This window comes from Camellia sinensis, chromosome 5 (genome assembly GCF_055761805.1).
Source record: "Camellia sinensis isolate YWXY chromosome 5, ASM5576180v1, whole genome shotgun sequence".
Classification (NCBI taxonomy): domain Eukaryota; kingdom Viridiplantae; phylum Streptophyta; class Magnoliopsida; order Ericales; family Theaceae; genus Camellia; species Camellia sinensis.
In genome coordinates, this window is record NC_138965.1 from 186,093,421 (window position 1) to 186,116,079 (window position 22,659).

Consider the following 22,659-nt stretch of genomic DNA (forward strand, 5'->3'; position numbering starts at 1 on the left):
AATTGGCTTACATTTCGGATCAACATTCAAGCGGTGTTGGGCCACTGATGGATCTACTCCTAGCATTTCGTATGGAGTCCATGCAAACACATCAATATTGCCGAGTAAGAAGGCTATCAATTCCTGCTTTTCGACGTTATCCAAGGAAGCGCCGATCATGAAGAACTTGTCAAGATTTTCGTCAATTTCGACTTGATGCAGGGCTTCAGTTGCTTTGTCACTTGGGACCCTCCCAATGTCTTCAAGACTCTCCCTATCTGATACCTCAATTGAATGCACTTCCAGTTCCCTTGGTCTCTTTGTAGCTAGAAGATAGCATGCCTGCATCGATTTCTGAGAGTCGCGAATTTGTTCAATGCCATATTCAGTCGGAAAACAGAGTAGTTGATGGTAGGTACTTGGTACGGCTTGCATCGTATGTAACCAAGTTCTACCCATGATCAGATTATACGGCGAAGAGAGCTTAACAACCAAAAACTCCACGTCTACTGATCTGGTTCCAGCCCGTACAGGCAGTGTGATCTTGCCCAAAGGGTACTCCGGGTTAGAATTGAAGCCGAATAATGGATAATCAACCGGAGATAGGTCTGAATTGGTAAAACCAAGTTTGACAAAAGTTTTGTAATACATTATCTCCAAAGTGCTGCCCTGGTCAATGTGGACACATTCGATGGTGAATATGTTCACACGTAGCAAGAAGACGAGGGGATTAGTGTGGGGGTGGGTCACTCTAACTAAATCACTGTCATCGAAACTAATCCATCCAATGTCGTGTGGTCGTTCGTTGGCATCATTGAGCTATGTGTGCTAGACAACAACTGGATTATGTGCACCTCAAGTGGTGCCGGCGAGCTGTATATCATATGGACTACACCAAGAGGGGGTGACGCCAGGCCGTAGAGCTACTGTATTTGTTGAGTTATTTTTTCGGACGTATTGCGGAAGACGACCGTCTTGCACCAATTCTTCCAGGTGATCTCTTAAAGAAAAATAATTATCAGTGTCGTGACCATGGTCTTTATGATACTCACATCATTTATCTTGTTTTCTCGTATCGGGGGGTCCCGTCATCTTAGACGGCCACTTGAAGAACGGAAGGTGTTGTATTTTCGACAGAATCTTATTGATCGGCTCTATCAGCTCCGTGTATTTCTTGCCCGGACGCCTTGTGCACCTGTTATCCACTTGGTATTGTTCACTAGCTCGTTGTGAACATTGGTCAGTTAATCGACGCGAATCATGCCTTTTGTCTTGTTTAGGTCGATTCCGCCGTTCGGGGCATCTTGGAGGCACAGAGCTAATCGGTTGAACAACTCCCGATGTGGCCGTCTCAATGAATTTACATCCAGCCTTGACTCGAAGGGCATTATCTTCCACTTTGCAGTATTCTTCCACCTTCTTCATTAATGCCCAGATGGTTTTGAGGGGACACCTGGTCAATAAACTGCGGAGGGGGCTATCAGGATACAATCCCATCTTAAAGGCAGTGATAGCCATGGAATCATTGCAAGCATCATCAACCAGATTAAAGCATTCTCAATAGCGGGTCGAGTATTCATGAAGAGTTTCTTCCGGTTTAATTTGCATGGCCCAGAGAGAGTCGTCTTGCTTCGATTGGACCTCATTGGTGATAAATCTTGCCCTTAATGACTTTTGGAGTTGGTGGAAGCTCTTAATTAAGGATGGCTCCAATTTATAGTACCACATCACAGTCAGTGGTCCCAGATTGCTTGGAAATATCCGACACATGAGGGCTTCGTCGTCAGCATGGAGCGTCATCGCTTGCTTGTAATGACGAATGTGATCAGTGGGGTCTGATTTTCAATCGTAGAAGGTGAACGACGGTGCCTTGAACTTCTTGGGTAGCACAGCCCTAGCAATTCGTCGGATGAATGGGTCATGTTTATCTTCTTCATTCGAATCATCGCTTTTCCTTCGTCTATGTCGTACATATGGACTTCCCTCAGATGAGCTAGATACATCAACGCGCCCTTTATTTCTGGGCTTCGGGGATGGTGAGTCTGAATCATTATCACTATTACGTTTCTGAAGTCAACGTCGGCGACCATCCTTCTTTCCCGAAGGTCGACCCCGGTCTTGGCATGCAGCTTGTTGGGACTTCGCCACCTCCAATGCCAAATCCTGGCATAGGCGCTCATTCTCAGCCAGTACGTTCTCCAGCCGCTATTCATTTTGCTTTGCCTGATCCATAATCGTCTGCATTGTCTCATGCATTGAAGTTGAGGGTGATGTATGAGCTACTGAGTCAAAGTTCAAGGCACGTCGCGCGGTGATAATCTCTGGTCCTAGCATGTTTCTTGGTGTGAGGTCGTCTCTTGGTGTAGTTTTGTCAACGACTATCGGAGGATCTTCCGTTACGCTCGCCATAGATGTATTTGAGTATTCCTACAAACGACGCCAATTATGGAAGAGTGGTTTGGCAATACTCTTTGATCCTGAAGGACGTTCTTATTCCTCTGATTGTCACCTGAAAAGAGATTAACAATCTGGTCGGGAATGCCAGAATTAGCACTCTGACGGATAAGTTAGTATATGTCTCACGTTTGCTTATGTCTCAAGTTTCTTGGGGTTATTTCTCACATACCTTTGTTTGGCTGATATTCCTCTATTTATATTCGCTTTTGGGCCTTAGGGTCGGGCCCACTTTTAATCCACCATGTGATTGTTCATTTGGCTACTTCTGTCGTAAACCAATTCCCACTCGACTCCTCTCTGAACTGGTTCTATAGCCAATTAGGATGTTCAGCTTCTGGATCGCACAAGATGGGGCCGAATATAATATATATCCTGATTATCTAAGTGTATATTCGGCCTCTTTGCATCCCTTAATATTTGGCTCCCACACTTAGAAAACTTAGAAATTTCTTTATGATGTTTTGTAAAGTTCATATAAAAATTTAAATTTTCTTTTGGAATGTAATGTTAATGGAACGAGCTTTTGTAATTAAGGATATTCGTAATTATTCTATTATTATGTACTTATATTCTAACACCACTATAACCTCTGACGTCGCTTATGAAATCTTGTGTCAATGGCTCTTAAGATCTGTCAAAAGGGTAGTGCGCTACCTAAGAAAGTTGGACTTCGAAGAGAGGCTAATTTGACTCCTCCGGTGATCTGGGATCTTACTTGGTTATTAGCCATAGGACTCATTAGTGACTTTCCCTTGACTTCAACCATTAGTGTAGATTTGGGACGTCACACTAAGTGTAGAGACACCTTTACGGGCTTAATTACTCGAGTTAAAGAGGCTATGAACCCAAACAAGTTAAGTGTTTTGTGTGTGTGTGTGTGTGTGCGCGTGTAAAAATCAAGGCTCCTCATTTATTCTTTTCTGCAACACTAGCAATTATCAATAATGTACACCAGAGATTATAATAGAGAGGTCACCACTATGATAGTTTGTTCGTGTGAATTAAGGCATACTCATGATAAGTGTACTAATATTATAGCCACAAGTAACTTTTCTAGTGCAAACATCACATGCGAGTATTTACCCAATAAACCTTTTTCATACAAGTCTACTATGTTCCCTAATTAACATATGCTTATATCACCACCTTACTAGCAACAAGTCAACATCAAGTGAAGTAATGCAATCAAGTGAAGTAGGAATAAATAAGAATTATGAATTAGGAGCCAAGCAGAAGTACAAAAAATGAACTACCCTCATCTCTCAACTTGAATATGACATTGTCCTCAATGAAAGCAAATGCGAAGTAAATAGGAAAGAGAGAGAATATTACCAGAGATTGGAGGTGCACATCTAGCTAGGTAATTACTAACACAACACATACACAATTTTTTTTTTGGAAGAGAAATAAATAATAATAATAATAATAATAATAATAATAATAATAATAATAATAACATTAAAAATTTGCAATAAAGAAATCATTTTTTTTCCAACCTGCCGCACGTACGGGAGAACGCACCGCATGTGCGGTGACACGCATGCACTAGCCCCCGCTAATGCATATAAAGCATTGGCAAACTTTGTTTCAAGAATTAACCCACACGTGCAGGACCCAGGCCACATGTGCGTTTTTTTTTTTTTTAAAGAAATTTGTTGACTTTAGCCAAATATCAACACAAACTTATTTTTGTCTTTTCTTCCAATTTATGAGATATGGATCCCTGTAATGAAAATAAATCAACCCGTCTAACAATATGGGACTAGGTTGTAAATTACTTGTGGGAAGAGGATTCACAAAGTGAAGAAATATGTGTGTGAAAGGTATAGTGTGTAAAGAAATCTCATGGGTGGACACAATAAGATCAAAATCAAAAATAAAATCCCATCTATGCTGATTTACTGATTTACTTTATCATTATAATTTTCTACTGTTAAATCCCTTTTAATTTCTTCCACATGAGAGGCCAAAACTATGAGAAGAGTTTCTATCACATCTATGGGTGCAACGATAGGCTCAAGTGACAAAAATACTAATTCAGCACAACAAACCACAATTACACATGGACAACCCAAAAAAAATAGCGTCGTTCATAACCACCTTTCACACCAAACACAAATAATATACGTACCTGGAATTGTGTTGCGACTGTCAAATCAAACCCACGCGTCCTTGCCAGCAATGTGTTTATGTTCCATTTCAAAAACGTAGGAAACATGATGGGTTTTGCGGTTGTCACAATGTCAATGTGTTCACACAGCCAATACCACGCGATTTAAAAAACAACCAACAGCCAACGTAATGCAACATCCCATTGTCAGTAACATAATGATCATGATATTACAAATAAGCATTCAAAAAATAGTATTTCACAAACTAAATCATTCGTTACTGTCACTATATACTAGGAGGGCAACAACGCACCCAGTAACTTTCTCTGGTGTCCGATAAAATTCCTGCATCGATCCCATTAACATGCTCAGAATTGTAGCAGTCCAATCATATGTTTGTAGTGTGTCCAAATTGTCGATGTAACGCACAAACACTCAACTAATCGTCTCACCAGACATTGAGAAAAACTTCATACAAAAATACAGATAGATTAGTTTGGCAGTGTCTTATTCGTCACGAACTGATCTACTTTTCAGAGCATCATCCAGCAAATTTCTTATTAGGCTTGTAGTTATCCGACCTACACCATTACACCATCGTTGTATGAAATCTGAAGTCGGCCTTGTGCCTAGAGTTAGGTTGACATGTTGGACACCACATTGCAAACCAAAGACCAACCTAATGTCCGCCTTCCTAAGTTTCACTGGCCTTCCCCCAATATAGAACTCATCATCCTTTCGATTGTATGACTTCACAATCTTAACCATAAGATCGTCACATTTTCTGAACTCGTTCCAATTCGATTTGTTAATAATGATGGCTTCAAACATAAACCAAAGGGCGTCCTTCTCAACTGACGAAAGTGGCCCTCATGTAACCTTAATTCAGACACCACCTTAATATCCCCAGCCATGTTCGATCGGAAATTTATATAGTGAGTGGCCTTCTTAGGTGACAAACATTTCAGGACAACATTTTGCGGCTGTTTGAACAACACACGCCCTTGCATTTTCATACCTAGCTTCGATGATGACGGGACACCCGCTACCTCCCAACCTTTTTCATTCACAAGACCTAGTCCACGGGTTTTTCATCTGTGTCACTTCTGCACATAAAAACGCAACATTAGCAAACACATCTCATCAACAGCACAAACACACGCGTCATAACTAACATTCACATCAATATATCAAACACTTATTTATGGCAACATGAAACAAGCATTAAATCACAATTCACAAAAACAACTACTCTAACGCGTGTACCATAACCGTTTATTGTAGTACAACATGCACTTTAAGCTGACAAAAATTCTACCAGTTAAATTTATCGCCTATTAACCCAACCAATAATTACCAAAATGAACCCTACATAGTACATACCTTTCATAACCCAACCGACGCCACACACCAAGCATATGTGTGTCTCCCAACTTCATTTTGTCCACACGACGTACACAACCTCAACTCGTCCCTCCAACACTAATTGTCATATATATCTATTCATCACATTACACACGCGACGTATAAGATAAAAACACCAAAACACATGCATCATTCCCCAAACAACATAAACAAAGAACAAACAACAAAAAAATCCACATTAAAACATCTAATTTGTTCGTAGTACACCATATGCCACAACAATCTAACATCATATTAAACATCCTTTACATCTTACCATAGTGGGTGGGGTGTGGGGGGGCCCTAACACATGCCTGCTATTACATTTTCTCAATGCGCACCTCCACTGTTGTGTCCACCACAAAACCCTCCAGCAAACATAACAACAACATATCAGTTGGCATTCATCATACCACAACCCAAACTAAATTAACATACACATGTAAACTATCGAACAATCCAACATGACATACACACATCACACACACACATGCCTGACACACACCGCTCCACACAAATAGCCCCCAAATTGTTTTATGCGACACAGACACACTAAAAGCCCAACGATTTACCATACGAATATGAAGATTCAAGGAATATCACTTACGCTTGTGGGTCATTTCTGTAATGTCGTCGATTCTTTACGTCAACCCTCTATCCTAAATACTGTTCGACCTCCAACCCATACAGTAAACCTTAGCAGCCGTTTACAACCATCAAAACCCAAAATACCCACCACCACTCCACAAACAATCGTCAACAACGTCAAGAAACACCAAATCCCTAAGATTTACACAACCTTTCACAACAAAATCACTACAAACGACAAATGCAAAATCCTAGGGATTTGCCGACTCACCGTCTCCAACATTTGAGTGACAAAAAAGGGGCTTCCATATTAGACAAATGGATACAAACAACGGTTCGGGTTACACCGTCCACGTTGCAACCCATCACACATGTGGCAACCAACAAAAGCTACTATAGCCCTTTTGCTAATGTGACACCCAAACATATCCCACAGCAAACATCCGACCATCAGCGTATCCCTCACACACGTGCGTAAGGAGGACAATTTAGTAAACACACATGAACTAGGACTAAACAGACTAATAAATATTTTCCAGGAATATGTCGACCACCTTTTCACAATTCAGGATTTATCCGTAACTTTCCCTTAGTTTTTAGTACTTAAACATTTCCTGACTATGTTCATACAAGTGTTTGGGAACTTGGGTTTGCGACTTTTTTAGTTAAATTAGTCAACAAAAATAAAATAGATTAAAATAATTAATAAGATAAAATGTTACATCCAAATTATAATCATTTCAATTTTTCTCTCATAATTATCAAATCAACTACAAAATAAATAAATAAATAAATAAATAAAAATAACTATTGTAACGGGAGGGAATATTCATTATCCTCCATACTCCTCGTGTCTAAGCTTGGCTTCTTTCCGAGTAACCTGAGAACACAAAGACGATGAGCTGCCCAGCGGGTGATTGATGGAAAAACCCTCCAATGGTCAAGCTAGCACCCTTTGCGCTGTGCGACCGAGATTATATTCTCTAGACGGACTCATTCTTTTGCCCGGTTGTCATATGCTCGGTCAAGTGCCGCATCACCCGCGCTCCTTAATCGGTGCACAGTCTCTAACCATACCATTCCTTATGCTCGATTTTGTCACCTGCTTGGTTGTCGCATGATCTGCTTAGCCTGTCTTTTCAAAACTGACACTGGTCTCATCATAGACACGTGCCGCTTGCCCATTGGCCTAGTACGGCTAACCCACATGTCCCACATTGTCTTTTTGGATTCAAATTTTTGGTGTCCTTTCTCATTCCATATACTTCACCCCCATATACACCCTTCATTTCCACTATTCATCATCTCTTCCATTAACAAACCAGCACAACAACATATCTGAGCTCTATCCCTTTTATTTTTTGTCCAAGTCGGAGCATTCTACTAGTGGATTTGATCTTGTCGTCGCCATTGCGAAGCATTTCACTGATTGTAGCCTCGATTCGTGCACCAACTCGTAAGTTTTTTCTCTTATTCCCTTGTCCTTCATCTGTTTTTCACGTTTTTCTCGTGTTTTCAAACTTCAACTCTTATATCCATCATTTGAGGAAGATTATAACACCTGAATACTACCAAAAATTGAATAGGGTTAGGATTTTTGCGCTGCTTTTGATGTCCAAAAGCTCTCGTGCCCCTAGTTTCCCGCTATTCATCATCTCCTGTGATGAACATGTGTAGATTTGGGTTTGGCCAAGCTTGCAACGCCTTTTTGATATGAAATGTCACGACCTAAACCCGCCCCTTTAGGTTTAGCGATGTAACCAGCCAGTAATCCTGGGATCACCAAAGGCCTCTTAATAGAATAACAGAATATAAGGGGTTGCGGAGGCCATTATACAAAATACAAGGTCCATAGAGTTGTGAAAACATACATGAGACAAATAAGTTTCAAACTTATATAATGTCAAACTTTCATAAAACTTGTATCACCATACAAATAACGTCATGAGGGACTAGCCCAACATACAGATAAGCAAAACAAACAACAAAACATCTTCAACAGGTTCACAAAACTTGATTTCTCAAAGAGGAACCTCTTTGGGAGGCACAGTAGTTAGCTGACTCAAAACACTCCATACAACAACTTAGGCCTTCCAAAACATGATCAATTAAGGTCAAATGGTAAGAAATGTGATGAATTCTCATGTGAAAGTTCTTTAGAAACCTACTCAAAATGCCATGATATATGCATGCATGCATGATACACTCCTATAGTCAACCATCTAAGTTGAATTCTTGCATTACACTACTCAATTCTTGTATTATCCAATTTAATTCTCTAGAGTTCATATCCTACACATCATAATTGTACAATCTAAAGGTTGAATTCTTACCTAAGCTTGTCAATGATGCTCTAGATGATCAATTGTTGGAAGCTTTAAAATCTCTAAGTTCTCTAGTAATCCTCTTAATTTTAGCTCAAACACCTCTTCCATCTCTCTCCCATGTTTGGTTTATGTGTGTAAGCTCAAAGATGTGTTGAAATGAAGAAAAAGAATGAGTGGAGGTACAATAGGTGCCTTATATAGGTTTTAATTAGGAGTTGGTTAATTAGTTGACATTAACTATTCTAATTTAATCATTCTGAATCAAATTCTAATTAAACCTACCATAATGTTTTGAAAATCCTAAATAGGACATAAATCAAGTCTATTTCATAATCAGATGCCGATAAGGCCTTCAATTCGCAAAACGAAATAGAAATGTAAACAAATATTTCTACGATAAATAGATGTAAGCACAATAATGCGACACACATACAATTAATTCAGAATTTCACCTTAATTACAGATTAGGCTTATTTAATCATGAATTAACGTTAATCAGAGGTCGGGGTTGTTACAGTCTTCCCCTCTTAAAGAGTTTGGTCCTCCAAACTCGAGTTACCTTCATTTTGGAAGAACGTTGGGTTCAACGGAAACAAATCTGGATATCTCCTTATCATATTATCTTTCATTTCCCATGTAGCATAAGTTCCTCCATGATTCTGCAATTCAACTTTCACCAACAAAATTTCCTTATTCCTCAATCTTTTGATTTTTCGGTTAATGATGCGAATTGGCCGTTCTTCATACCTATAATCATCCTTCAAAAGTACATGTATTGGTTCAATAACATGGAATGGATTGCTTAAATAATCCCGAAGCATTGAAACATGAAAGACATTGTGCATATTTTCCATGACTGGAGGCAAGGCTACCTGATAGTTAATTTTCTCAAGGATTTCATAAGGCCCAACATATCTTAGTGCTAACTTACCCTTCACTCCAAACCGTGTCTGGCCTTTCATTGGAATCACTTTGATAAACACATGATCTCTGACTTCATATTTTCTATCACGTCTTCGGATATCGGCATAACTCTTTTGGCAGCTCTGTGTAGTTTTCAGACATTGTTGTATCAATTTCACTTTTTCAGTTGTTTGTTGCACAAGTTCCGGTCCTAACAAAGGTCTTTCACCTATCTCAGCCCAACAAATCAGAGAACAACACTTCCTACCATACAAAGCTTCATACGGAGTCATACCGATACACAAATGGTAGCTGTTGTTATACACAAACTCAGCCAACAGTAAGTAGGTCTCCCAATTTCCTTGGAAATCTAGGGCACACATCCGTAACATATTCTCTAAAGTTTGATTGATTCGTTCAGTTGGTCGTCTGTCTATGGGTGGTAGGCACTACTCAGTCGTAGTTCAATTCCCAAAGCTTGTTGTAAACTTTGAATCTCTGTCAGATATAATTGATACTAACACACCGTGCAATCTCACAGTCTCACTTATATAAATATTAGCCAACTTGTCCGCATTATAAATAGTTTTAACAGGCAAAAATTGAGCAGACTTAATCAATCGGTCGACAATGACCTAAACAGAATCCATACTTTGAGAAGAGCGAGACAAATCCATAATAAAGTCCATGGTGATATGCTCTCATTCCATTCTGGTATTGGGAGTGGCTGAAACAATCCAGCAGGTCGTTGATGTTCAACTTTAACTTGTTGGCAGTGCAAATATTTAGCTACAAAGTCAGTGATACTCTTCTTCATTCCAGGCCACCAGAAATTATGTTTTATGTCATGGTACATCTTTGTATTCCCCGGATGCATAGCAAATTTTGAATTGTGAGCCTCAGTTATAACACGTTTCCTTAAATCAGAACAATCCAGTACACAAAGTATATTATGAAATTTTAACACATCATTTTCAATCACGAACTCGGGCCTCAATTTGAGCCAATTTCATCGAAATTTTCTTCAAGAACTCATCTACATGTTATTTCTCTTTAATCTCTTCAATGATTGTTGGTGAGCAGGCACATGACTAGGCCTAAGTTACTGCCTGGAGTGTTTTAAGTCACCCAACTACTGTGCCTCCCGGGGAGATTCCTCTTTGAGAAATCAAGTTTTGTGAACCTGTTGAAGATGTTTTGTTGTTTGTTTTGCTTATCTGTATGCTGGGCTAGTCCCTCATGACGTTATTTGTATGGTGATACAATTTTTATGAAAGTTTGACGTTATATAAGTTTAAAACTTATTTGTCTCATGTATGTCTTCACAGCTCTATGGACCTTGTATTTTGTATAATTGTTTCCACAACCCCTTATATTCTGCTATTCTGTTAAGAGGCTTTCGGTAATCCCAGGGTTACTAGCCGGTTACGTCGCTAAACCTAAAGGGGCGGGTTTGGGTCATGACATGAAAACACTAGCCAACTGCGAAAATTCATTGTTCATGGAGTTGGGGATGGAAATCGGGTTACCTAGTATCTCGGTCGTGTGACTAGGCCAATATCTGGCCTACTCGCACGATTGAACTAGGACCAAATAGGCTGAGTTGCAAAGCGCGCTTAATGTGACCGAGCTAAAATCAGACTCATACGCGCGACCGCGCCGCCACTTATCCTTGGTTTTTAACTGCAAACTCCTAAGGGACCAGGCACACCAACACTAGGGCTCTCAACGACCGAGCAGCCATCGTGCATAGCTTAGCCAACTCAATACTGCCAAGTTAAATAAGTCGGTCATTTACGGGGCGCTATCGCTTCCTTGTAGACACGTTGGTCACTTTGGCCGCGTTTTGAGAGAAATACGGTGTCCCAGCCGATGTACATTTAGAGCTCAGTAAGGAAGACATAGACCCATGGTGCAGATTAGAGTCTTGCCCCTTGACTATACTAAGTGTAATTGAGGGGGGGCTGCGTTTTCCCATGTAACCCTTGATTTACGAATTTTTGAGATGCACGGGGCTAGCTCCTATACAAGTATCAACCAACACTTATAGGATCATAAACGAAGTTTCCGAGCTGAACAATCGATTACGGTTTCAGTTGGGTCTGGCCAAAATTCTGCGTCAATATATGCTCAGTCGTACGAAAGATGGATACAACTATTATCTAAAAATATGACCGGGCAGAGAACGTCTAGTAACCAGCACACTGGACAAGGACATGCATGATGATGACTTTTTCTAGGTGTCCAGTAATTATGAAACGGTTGACGTGCCCAATTGGTACATCAGCAAGAACTTCGGTGCTTCTTGTAAGCCGAACTTCCTAGTTAATTCACTTAGTCAATATTCATCGTACCAACCTAATTGCCTTCTTTTTGCAGCTATTGAAGAGTTACAAGCCAATTATCTTTATCCAAACGAAGAGACAATTAGGGCCGCGCTAAGATACCGGCACCGAGATTGCCACGAGCTCCTCAGTTACGTACCGAGCTATCGTTACTCAACTCCCTGCAAAAGCAAGGTTACCGACTTCCTTCGGGTACCTTCTCTACCACCAGATCTGACACATTCAAACGTGTCCCTAATCAGATTGACCGAGGAACAAAAAATGGCAAAAAAGAGCCTAATCAAGAATATTATCACCGCCACCTCAACTGAGCTACCGAGCAATCCTCCCCCTATACCTACTTCCAGTCAGAGTTCAAGGACTGTGATTGACTTGGTTTCCACAGCTACTCCCCACGCTAAACAATGTTGGGCTAGCAAGTAGGCTCGCTCGGCTGATTTGTCGGCCGAACTCGTGGCTAAACTAAGCATCGAGCAGCTGGTGCAGGATGTTAAGCCGACTCCTCCGTGGAAGCCCGAGTTCAAGCATCGGGGCAAAAAGATCCCGGCTAACACTTCGGTAAATAAGGAGCACCTTTTGGCATTTGATTTGTCAAAAGCACTGCTGCTACCAAGCGACGTAACCGGCAGTAACTACATACCTGACACCCGACTTGTGAAGTCTGAAGTCAAATCCATGACCAGAGTAAGAATTTAAGAAAATTTTCTAAGTGTTTCTTCGGTTACTTTCTTATCTGAGCTTACTTTACTTTGATTTCTTGCAGGCTATTAAAAAACAACACCTCGTCATGGACCATATTGTTAACTTGTCTCATAAAGTGACCAAGTTAAATAACGCCGGCAAGAACGTCTTAGCCAAGCTTGGCCGAGCTAAGGCCTCGCTCAAAATCGCCAACGCTGACAATGCCAGGCTTTTGGCCAGCTTGGTAGGGCCGAGCAGGAGAGGGACGCATTCCGTGCCGAGTTGAAGGAGTTAAAGAAAACGAGGCAAAAAGACGTAGACGAGGCCAATAACCTCGGCTTCAAGGAGATCGAGGAGAGCTACACCAAACAAGTCGAAGCCACCAAGGACATGTTCTTCAAGTCCAGTTGGAAGGCAACTGTGAAAAATTAGGCCAAGGATATGATTCCGAGGTCTTTTTCACTTCCCCCCCCCCCCCGCCTTCTTGCAGGTCTACATGGTGCCCTATGCTAACGACGTCTTCAATTCATTGCACGAAGAGGTTGAAAAAGAGATCGTAGAAAAAACTGAGGAAGTGGTCAAGGAAGGAGGTGATCGAGGTGAGATCGGCCAGAAGGAGCGTGACGATACGGCCGCCGTGGTTGATTTGAAGGAAACCGGCGTCGGAGCCGGAGACGCCTTTGCCGATCTCTCCCTCCCTCCCTTATCTTAGTCTTATATTTTCTCTTGTTTTTCTTTTGAACTTTTTGTAACCGGGACTACTAGCCTCTGTACTTGGATGCTTAATGAATGAAATTTTTTACAACTTTTGTTGCTTGCAATTGCATTGTTTTCCTTATCTTAGTCTTATATTTGCTCTTGTTTTTCTTTTGAACATGTTGTAACCGGGGCTACTAGCCCCTGTACTTGAATGCTCAATGAATGAAAAATTTTACAACTTTTGTTGCTTGCAATTGCATTGTTTTCCTTCTTTACAACCTTGCAATATTCTTGAACAAAACATCCATTCATTTAACCGGGCAAAGCATCTCAACCATTAGTCAAAAGTTGAACAAAACATCAATTCTTTTATCCAGGCAAAACAACTCGGCTAAAAACTTGGAGTTGAACAAATCATCTACTCCTTAGGCTGGGCAAAATACCTCAGCTAAAAGCTTTGAGTTAAACAAGTCATCAACTCCTTAGTCCAGGCAAAACACCTCGGCTAAAAGCTTGGAGTTGAACAAGTCATTAACTTCTTAGGCCAAGTAAAACACCTCAGCTAAAAACTTGGAGTTGAACACGTCATCAACTCCTTCAGTCGGGAAAAACACCTCGGCCACAACTTGGAATTGAACAAATCATCAACTTCTTAGGCCGGGCAAAACACCTCGGCCACAACTTGGAATTGAAAAAATCATCAACTTCTTAGGCCGGGCAAAACACCTCAGCCATAACTTGGAGTTGAACAAGTCATCAACTCCTTCAGCTGGGCAAAACATCGGTAAATGGAGAGGAATGCATGTCCTCTACAAAAATTACATTGAAGGTTTAAATTAAAAATAGTACAATTTTAAATTGGTTGTGTTCCGTGGCCGAGGTATGGCTTGGAAGTCCAAATCTTCCAAATGGTATGCCTTTTTGCTCGCCAAACCGATTATCTTGTATGGTCCTTCCCAATTTGCCCCTAGCTTTCCTTCGCCTGGTATTAACGTGTCGCCCATCATCTTCCGTAAAACCCAATCTTTGACCTTGAATTGTGTAGGGTGAACTGTCTTGTTATACTTCTTAGACACTTCTTGCTGGTACACCGCGACATAGACCAATGCCCTTTCTCTGCATTCTTCAGCAATGTCTAATTCAAGGGCGATGGCTTCGGCATTCAGATCTAGCTCAAAATTTTCACTGCGGATGGTGGGCATACCAATCTCCAATGGGATGACCGCCTCCATACCATATGTCAAAGCAAAAGCCGTTTCCTCAGTTGAGCGTCTTGGCGTTGTTCGGTAGGCTCAGAGGACATTTGGGAGTTCCTCGGTCCACTTGCCGTGACTTTCTCTAGCCTTTTCTTTAGTTCATCTAGAATGGTCTTGTTTAATGCTTCGACTTGGCCATTCGACTGCGTATAGGTCAGTGTTGAATTGTAAAACTCTATCTTCAACTCCTCACAGAATCCCCTATATATTTTTCCGTCGAATTGGGTGCCGTTGTCGGATATTAAGGCTTTAGGTACTCCGAATCACATTATAACACTCTGCTAGAGGAATCTTTTCACACCTTTCTCCTTGATGGTCGACAGGGGCTCCGCTTCTACCTATTTGGTAAAGTAATCCATCGTGGCTATAAAGAACTTGCGGTTGCTCGATGCGGTTGGGAACGGCCCCACTATGTCAAGTCCCCACATTGTGAATGACCAAGCACTTGTGAGACGAAGAAGTTCTCTTGCCGGTTAGTGAATTTGATGGGTGAACTTTTGACACTTCTCACAGTTTCTCACATACTTCTGTGCATCCGCCTGCATGTACGACCACCAGTATCTTTACGAGATAGCGCAGTAGGCCAGAGATCTTCCCCCAATATGGCTTCCGTAAATTCCTTCCTAGATTTCAAATAGAAAGGTTTTAACTTTGTTTGGATGGACGCATTTCAAGTAAGGTCATGTAAAAGACCTTTTATACAAAGCACTAGACAAAGAGAGCCAAAACCACTTAGACTTCACCCGGACTTTGTGTGCCTTTTTTTTGTTGATTGGCAAGATTCTTTTTTTTAGGAAAAAAACGATAGGGTCTATCTAGGAAGGACCTAGCTCTATGCAAAGGAGTTCAGTCTTCTTTGGTTCTTCTATACTGGGTCTAGGAAGGAATTCAATCAGGAGAGGGCTGGAGGTTGATTTGTCAGCCATGGAAGCCAAACAGGCCAACTCGTCTGCCCGGCTATTGTCTTCTCGGCCGATTTGTTGAACTCGTATGGCTTAAAACTTTTTGATCTGCTTTTTTACCAAATTTTGGTATTTGGCCATTCTGTCATCTTTGGCTGCATATTCTTCAAACACTTGGTTTACAATGAGTTGGGAGTCGTTATAAACCATTAGCTCAGATGCTTGCAGTTGGAGCGCACTTTTCAGTCCGGCTAGCAATGCTTCGTACTCAGCCTCATTGTTTGACGCTGGAAACACAAGCGTAATGGAATGTTCAATGGTCAGTTTGTCTGGTGAAATCAAAACTATGCCTAGCCCAACTCCTTGTTTGCTTAAAGCGCTATCGAAAAAAAGTTTTCACATTTCGCCGATAAAAAGCTTTCCACATTCTACGGGGTCTTGGGACTTTTGGAGGTTTAAGTGTTCTGAGTTGCTTGGTTGTTCGACTATTTTCGCATCAAGCGCATCGATGATGATTGCAGCTTGCATGCCTTCATTCCCCCTTGGCGATGCGATGTTGGATCCGATAGGTTGTCTTGTTATTCCCAAATCCATCAGCGCATTGCCAAGACGTGGTTGTTTTTCAAGTGATGGGTCTCTGCTTGGGCATGCAATTTCTGCGTCGCCTTCCATATTTGGTTTATTAGAAGGGTTGATATGGACTGGAGTGGGAGTTGGCTGTGCAATTTCATGATGCCTACCCCTCTCAACCCGGTTGCGTTGATAAGGTCCATCGGGTAAACCAAGTGAGTCCCAGGTGAGAATTCTATAACGAAGTCAGCCAATGCCTGGGCCTTGATGGTTGTTCTGGGTTGAAACTTGATGTCGAATTATCTCAACTCGACTGCCCACTTCAAGATTCGACCAGAGAAGTCTACCCGTTCAAACAAAGCTTTCAACGGAAACTCGGTTAGCACTATGATCGTATGCGCATGGAAGTAATGGGCCAACTTCCTGGAAGCCATCATCAACACCAAGGCCAGTTTCTTAAGTGGCAAGTATTTTGACTCCGCGGGGAACAAGGTTTTGCTCACGTAGAAGATCGGCAAATGTTGTATGCCTTCTGTCTGAACAAGCACTGCGTTGACAGCATGTTGAGAAACGACCAAATAAAGATAGAGTTCTTCGCCTTGCTTCAGCATGACCAAGAGTGGAGCAGAAGATAGATACGTCTTTAGCTCGGTCAACGCTCTATCACACTCTTCGTCCTATGAAAACTTTGACATCAAGGCTCGGAAGAAAAGACGGCAACAATCTGATGATCAGCTTATAAATCAGTTCAGCATGGTTGCCATCTTGACAAGATGTTATACGTCCTTTGCTGAGTTGGGTTGCTTCAATTCTTGTATGGCTTTGATTTGAGAGGGATCCGCCTCAATCCCTTGGTTAGTGACTAAAAAGCCTAAGAACTTCACTGACCCCATGCCAAAGGCGCACTTGGATGCGTTCAGAAGTAACTTGTGTTGCTTGAGAATGGTTAACATCTTTGTCAGGTCGGTTAAATGGTCGATCTCACATTTGCTCTTCACAACCATGTCGTCGATGTAAGTTTCCATTGTTTGGCCGAGCAAAGTAACGAACATCTCTGTGACCATTCTCTGAAAGGTTGCTCTGGTATTTTTTAACCCTAAGGACATAACTCTATAACAGAACAATCCTCTTGGGGTCGTGAAAGAAGTGATTTCTTGGTCGGGCTCATGCATGGCAATCTGATGGTAGCCGTGGTATTCATCTAGGAAACTGAGTCGGTTGTGCCCGGTTGTCAGGTCCACTAATTGGTCAATTCTAGGCAAAATGAAACTGTTTTTAGGGCAAGCTCGGTTGACCGTCTTATAGTCTACCCAAACTTGCCATTTCCCATTCTTCTTTAGCATAACCACCGTGTTAGAGACCCATCGAGGGTAGTGCACCTCCCAAATAACCCTTGCTTCAAGCAAGTTCTTCATATTTTCCATCACCACCTCAACGTGATAAAGCGCTGATCTCCGTGTTCTTTGAATGACCGGTCGAGCGTCGGGAAAAACATTAAGTTGATGACAAATGAAGCTTGGATCAACACCAGGCATGTCGTAAGGCATCCATGCAAACACTTTGATGTTTGCCACAAAGAAAGTGATTATCTCTAATCGTTCTTAGGCGGTTAAGCTGGACCCCAACAGAACGAACTTCTCAGGATCACTTTCATTGATCCTTACCTCCACCAAATCTTCAACAGCCTTCTTTTCGGCCCTAGCACCTACATCGTCCAGGACACTTTAATCTTCCGGTCTTTCGATCATTTGTATGAAATCTTTGGCTGCGCGATTTCCGTTCACGGCCATGAAACATTGCTTGGCCATGACTTGATCACCCCAAACTTCTTCTATCATCCCGGTGGCGGAGGGGAACCTTATGACTTGGTGGTAAGTCGACGCCACCGCTTGCATGGCATGAAGCCATCCCCTTCCTAAGACCAACTTATATGTTGAGGGCACCTTCAGGACCCAAAACTCCACTTGCTTGAAGACCGACCTAGCTTTGACCGGTAGGATGATCTTTTCTACTGGCCACTCCGGCTGCGAGTTGAAGCCGACTTGTGGTAAGGTCGTTGGGGCCAAGTGTCTGTCATTCAACTTGAGCTATTTAAAGGCGTCATAATGCATTACTTCAATCGAGCTGCCTTGCTCGATCAAAATATGCCTAATGTCAAAATCCTTCACGTGAAGTGTGACCACCAGTGCATCATTATGCGGCATCTGAATGTGGTCAAGATCTTGGCTTGAAAACCTGAGTACATCTTTCACCTCGGTATTGCCCCTCTTGACCGCGGGCTGGACAGATAGCACTTCTCGCATGTGCTCTGCCTTCTTTATCATTCCCCAGAGCTCGCATACCCGCGTCGGCTCAACAATTCCATGGATCACGTTGATTATGCCTTGGACGGGCGCGTCTAAGGCAACCAAACCGTTAGGTTCGGCTAAAGCTTGGGGCACTGCCTTGACGCCTCTATCAATATAACGGTCCAAGTGATCGGTAGCTACCAACTCTTCCAGATGTTGTTTCAGAGGCAAATAGTCATCGGTACGGTACCCTCGCTCAACGTGAAAATTACAGCAATACCGCAGATTGAAGCCCATTTGTGTGTCGCCAAACTTAGCCGAAAACCAGGCGTATGTCATGTCGCGGATCTCGCTAAAGATGCGGTAGATTGGGATCTTGAAAACCATGGTGATGCCTGTTCGAGCGTTCAAATTTCTCTTTGTATCTTCCGCGGCAACGCGGGGGTAGTCAGCTCGGTCGTTGCGATGACTCTTACCTCGATTGTTGCAGTTAGCACTGTGATCGAATTCTCTTTCGCTGTTTTTTGGACGGTTTGCCACCTGTCCGACTGCGTTAACCTTTCCAGCCACCCTCTTGACCGTCGCTACCGGATTCACCTTCGCGGTAGCTGCGGTCGCATCATCCTCAACTTGAATGTGCTCATTGATACGTTGCATTAGCAATTCTATGGTAGTTGGTTGACTCATAGTAAACGAGTCCCGTAGTCTATGTTTGATCGGGTGATTGCTAGGTTGGTCAGGCAATCGAGAATTTTGTTTAGGGTTTCCCAATACTTGGCGTTGTATGCCTTGAGTGAGTTGCCCAGTTCCATCTTAACGCTGAGAAGGTGGTCGACTTCCTTAGGCATTTTGGTGTTGGTTTTAAATCGGGTCACAAATGCTTCCGTCAGCTACTGTCACCTCTCGATATTTTCCTCTGGTAGCCTCTCGAACCACTTCAGGCCCAACTCATCCAAACTTGATGGGAAAATAAGGCACATGAGGGCGTCATTTCGCCTGTAGCCAACCATGACTTGTTGGAAGTGGCTTACGTGTAGATATGGATCAATTTTTCCATCGTAAAGTGTAAACTTAGGCTGGTAGAAGCCCACAAGAAACGGCGTGACACGTGTGCAGCTGGGCATGGTGGTGGCATGATGACTTCTTCACTAGTACAACCTCTGCGGGACAGTCGCTGCAATGCCGGCGCCCTTTGTGTCTCATACTCGCTCATTCGTTCTTCTAGGACGTCCTTCAAATCCTCCAAACGGGCGGAGTAAGACTATCTCAACGTCGTCGACGGACGCGAAGGATGATAACTGATATCTCGCGCACAAGACTTCTCCACCTGTTGGTTAGAGTCACCAATCCCATAGTTTCTAGTGGTGGAAAGGAAAGGGGTCCTTCGTTGGCTTTGGCTGCTTGAGTGACGGGATAGGGTGTGCTCACTGTGGTTACTCACTCCAACGACATCCTTCTCTTTGACTTGCTGCTTCAGCGCTTCCATCTCTACCACTGTCCTCCGAATGATAGCGCCTTGGTCTCTCAGCTTATGCTCTAGGCGCTGAGCGTGTGACTCTCTTCACCGTCGGTGCCCTTCTTGACTCTGTGAGTGGTTTGTGCTCCTTGCGCGCTTATCTCGCGCATCTCTGGAGAGCCTTCTAGAGGAAGTCTCCAAGCCCACCATGGCTTGAACGGCAGGTGGACCATCTCTTCTTCGGACTGACTCTGGGGTGATGCCGTCGACGATCGACAGTGGCGTTTTGTCATTGTGAGCCATGAAAAGTGATCGAAAAAGCTTGGAGGATAAGGTTTTGTCTGTTAATGTTTTCCCACAGACGATGCCAATTGTACGGGGAGGGAATATTTACCCTCCGTACTCGTGTCCAAGCTTGGCTTCTTTCCGAGTAACCTGAGAACACGAACACGGTGAGCTACCTGGCGGGTGGTTGTCGGAAAAACCCTCCAATGGTCAAGTTAGCACCCTTAGAGAGAGAGAAAAAGGAAAAGAAGGAAAGGAGAGGGGACAAAGGGATAGGTAGCTCTGATCACAAGATTTTTCTAACCTGTGCATGGAGGCTCAGCGCTATTTATATAGTTTCTATGCACGCCCCTCTGTGTGCTCTCCTTCTGATGTGTGGATATGTCCCCTTCTCACATTTCTCCACATATAGGTGCAAATACCACCAAACACCAAATGACAAAACTGCCAAACGATATCGCCGCGAACGGATTGCGGAATCTTCTCCATGTAGTCCTGCCACACCGTGCAACATATCTCACTGAGCTATGTATAGTGCGGTGCCATGCCCTCACCTAAGGACCGCGCAACCCATCTGGTCTCTTCGATCGAACTTGAACGAGGGTTCTGACCGAGCTAAACAGTTATGACCGAGCTCCCGCGTGGTCTAGTCTCCTAAGGACAAACTCTGTCCAACTCAGCAGAGCACACCCCCTATACCAGGCTAGTAACCCGAAGTTGTCATAACTCAGCCGAGCTACCACTCCGGTCTAGCATGTTCCCAATATTTGACTGAGTAAAGACCCAAACTCCGGCCCAAACTGGCTCAGCCCATTATCAAGTCATAAATCTCCCTCTTCAACTATCATTCTAAACATAACTTTTTTAATCAAACTAAAATAATCAAATAACTAAAAATTAACTAAAATAATTAAATTTCCAAACCGATATGTTACTACATTTAAGAAGGTGCTGCAGCGCTTTATTGCAACTCACACGACTTACTATTTATTTTATTTTTTTATTTTAATAGCCAAACGAATAAACTAGAAACAGATCAAACAACTGAAGCATTTTTGTTGCAACTCTGTTGGCTTTTTGGCTTTTCGAAGGGTATTTTTGTGAATGTGAGCGTGCCAGCAAGGATCAATCAGTCCTTACAGAAATTATAATTGCCAACCAATTATCAGACGATTGTGTTTTAGTTCTTTTCAGCCTCAATGAAGAGGACTTTTACTGGTGGCTTGACTTAGGAGAAATTAAGAGAAATAACAGTAATATGAAGAACAATTGAAGTATTTCATAAAAATGAACACTTACAACGGTCCGAACTCAGCCTCGGAGAGGTTTACAACAGCAATCTACTTGAATCTACTTGAAGCTACTCCTATGAATCGAAGTGCAGTGCGAGTATTTAAAGTGCAGGTATTTAAAGAACAGGTATTTAAGGACTGGAAATGTAAATGACTGGAAAGAAAATATATGAAGTAAATGACTGGTTTGTATGGTCTGAGTCCGTCCGTCTCTCTTTCTGGGGGCTACCCTGCTATTTATACTCGTCAGCGATGACCTTCGAACTGCACTTCGAACTGTCGAACTGCTCCTCCATGATCGCTGGTCATGCTTCCTTACAAGTAGCTCCATTACGCCATTACTGGCAGTTGAGCTTCCCTCTTGTACTTAGATTTGAATATGAGTAACCGTTTGAAGACACGTCATCTTGCATCCCGTTTATTTGATCTAGTGTTACTCGGATCATGTGAGGACCAATGTTTATTGTCACGTGTACGATCAGGATTAAAGGCTTGAATAACCTTCCTTTATTACCCTTACTATGCCACGTGTCGAACTGTAACTGGCTTTTACAAAATATGTAGCCAACATTACCCCCCGCACTAATATACCCAATACTTGGTGATATTAGTGGATTGCAATTTTCCCGCGCTTCCAGAACGTGTATGAAGTCCATATTCTGGAAATACAACCGTCATCCATTTGGAGATCATCTACATTAACTCGTCGAACATCCCAATACCTTAGTATTCGAACAGGTTATGGCTGCATCAACTTCCCTTTCTATTGATCAAGCATATGAAGAGCCTTTGAGTGATGTTGTTCCCCCTCGAAAGAACCTCCACGCATTCATTAGCCACCTTTACCCGCCCTTCTATATTCAGGTAATGGAGGCTTTTGTAGATTATAAACCTCTGGACTATGAACACATTGCTTTTAATCCCTTGGTTTACAAACTTACAGATACAAAGAATTCTTCCCCTAAGCTCCCTTTGTATTCTGACCGAACTACCCTCGAGCCTTTGCTTCGACAAGTTGAAAATATGGATCTAGGAAACTCTTCTTCACAGACCTCTGCATGGGATGAAATTGTGACCTCTTCATCCTCTGGAGCTTCTGGTTGGACAAGCTGGTCC

General features: G+C 42.4%; 2 protein-coding genes across 2 annotated transcripts; both read right to left on the reverse strand.

The window, feature by feature from the left end:
• Positions 1–8,190: 8,190 nt before the first annotated feature.
• On the reverse strand, positions 8,191–10,152 carry LOC114302740 (uncharacterized). Its single transcript, XM_028247811.2, has 2 exons — positions 9,426–10,152; positions 8,191–8,312 (listed from the first exon to the last, which is right to left on the reverse strand). Exons 1-2 carry the CDS (start codon positions 10,150–10,152, stop codon positions 8,191–8,193), a joined length of 849 nt encoding a protein of 282 aa, XP_028103612.2.
• An 8,157-nt stretch (positions 10,153–18,309) lies between these two features.
• LOC114302741 (uncharacterized) lies at positions 18,310–19,197 on the reverse strand. Its single transcript, XM_028247812.2, has one exon. It carries the CDS (start codon positions 19,195–19,197, stop codon positions 18,310–18,312), a length of 888 nt encoding a protein of 295 aa, XP_028103613.2.
• Positions 19,198–22,659: the final 3,462 nt, after the last annotated feature.

Bases quoted from the DNA above. Each gene is read 5' to 3' on its own strand.
- LOC114302740 (XM_028247811.2), bottom strand. From the start codon at position 10,152: ATGTGTGCCCTAGATTTCCAAGGAAATTGGGAGACCTACTTACTGTTG. The intron at 8,313-9,425 runs GTAACTCGAGTT...TGGTGATCCCAG, and splicing joins AACGTTCTTCCAAAATGAAG to GATTACTGGCTGGTTACATC.
- LOC114302741 (XM_028247812.2), bottom strand. From the start codon at position 19,197: ATGAGTCAACCAACTACCATAGAATTGCTAATGCAACGTATCAATGAG.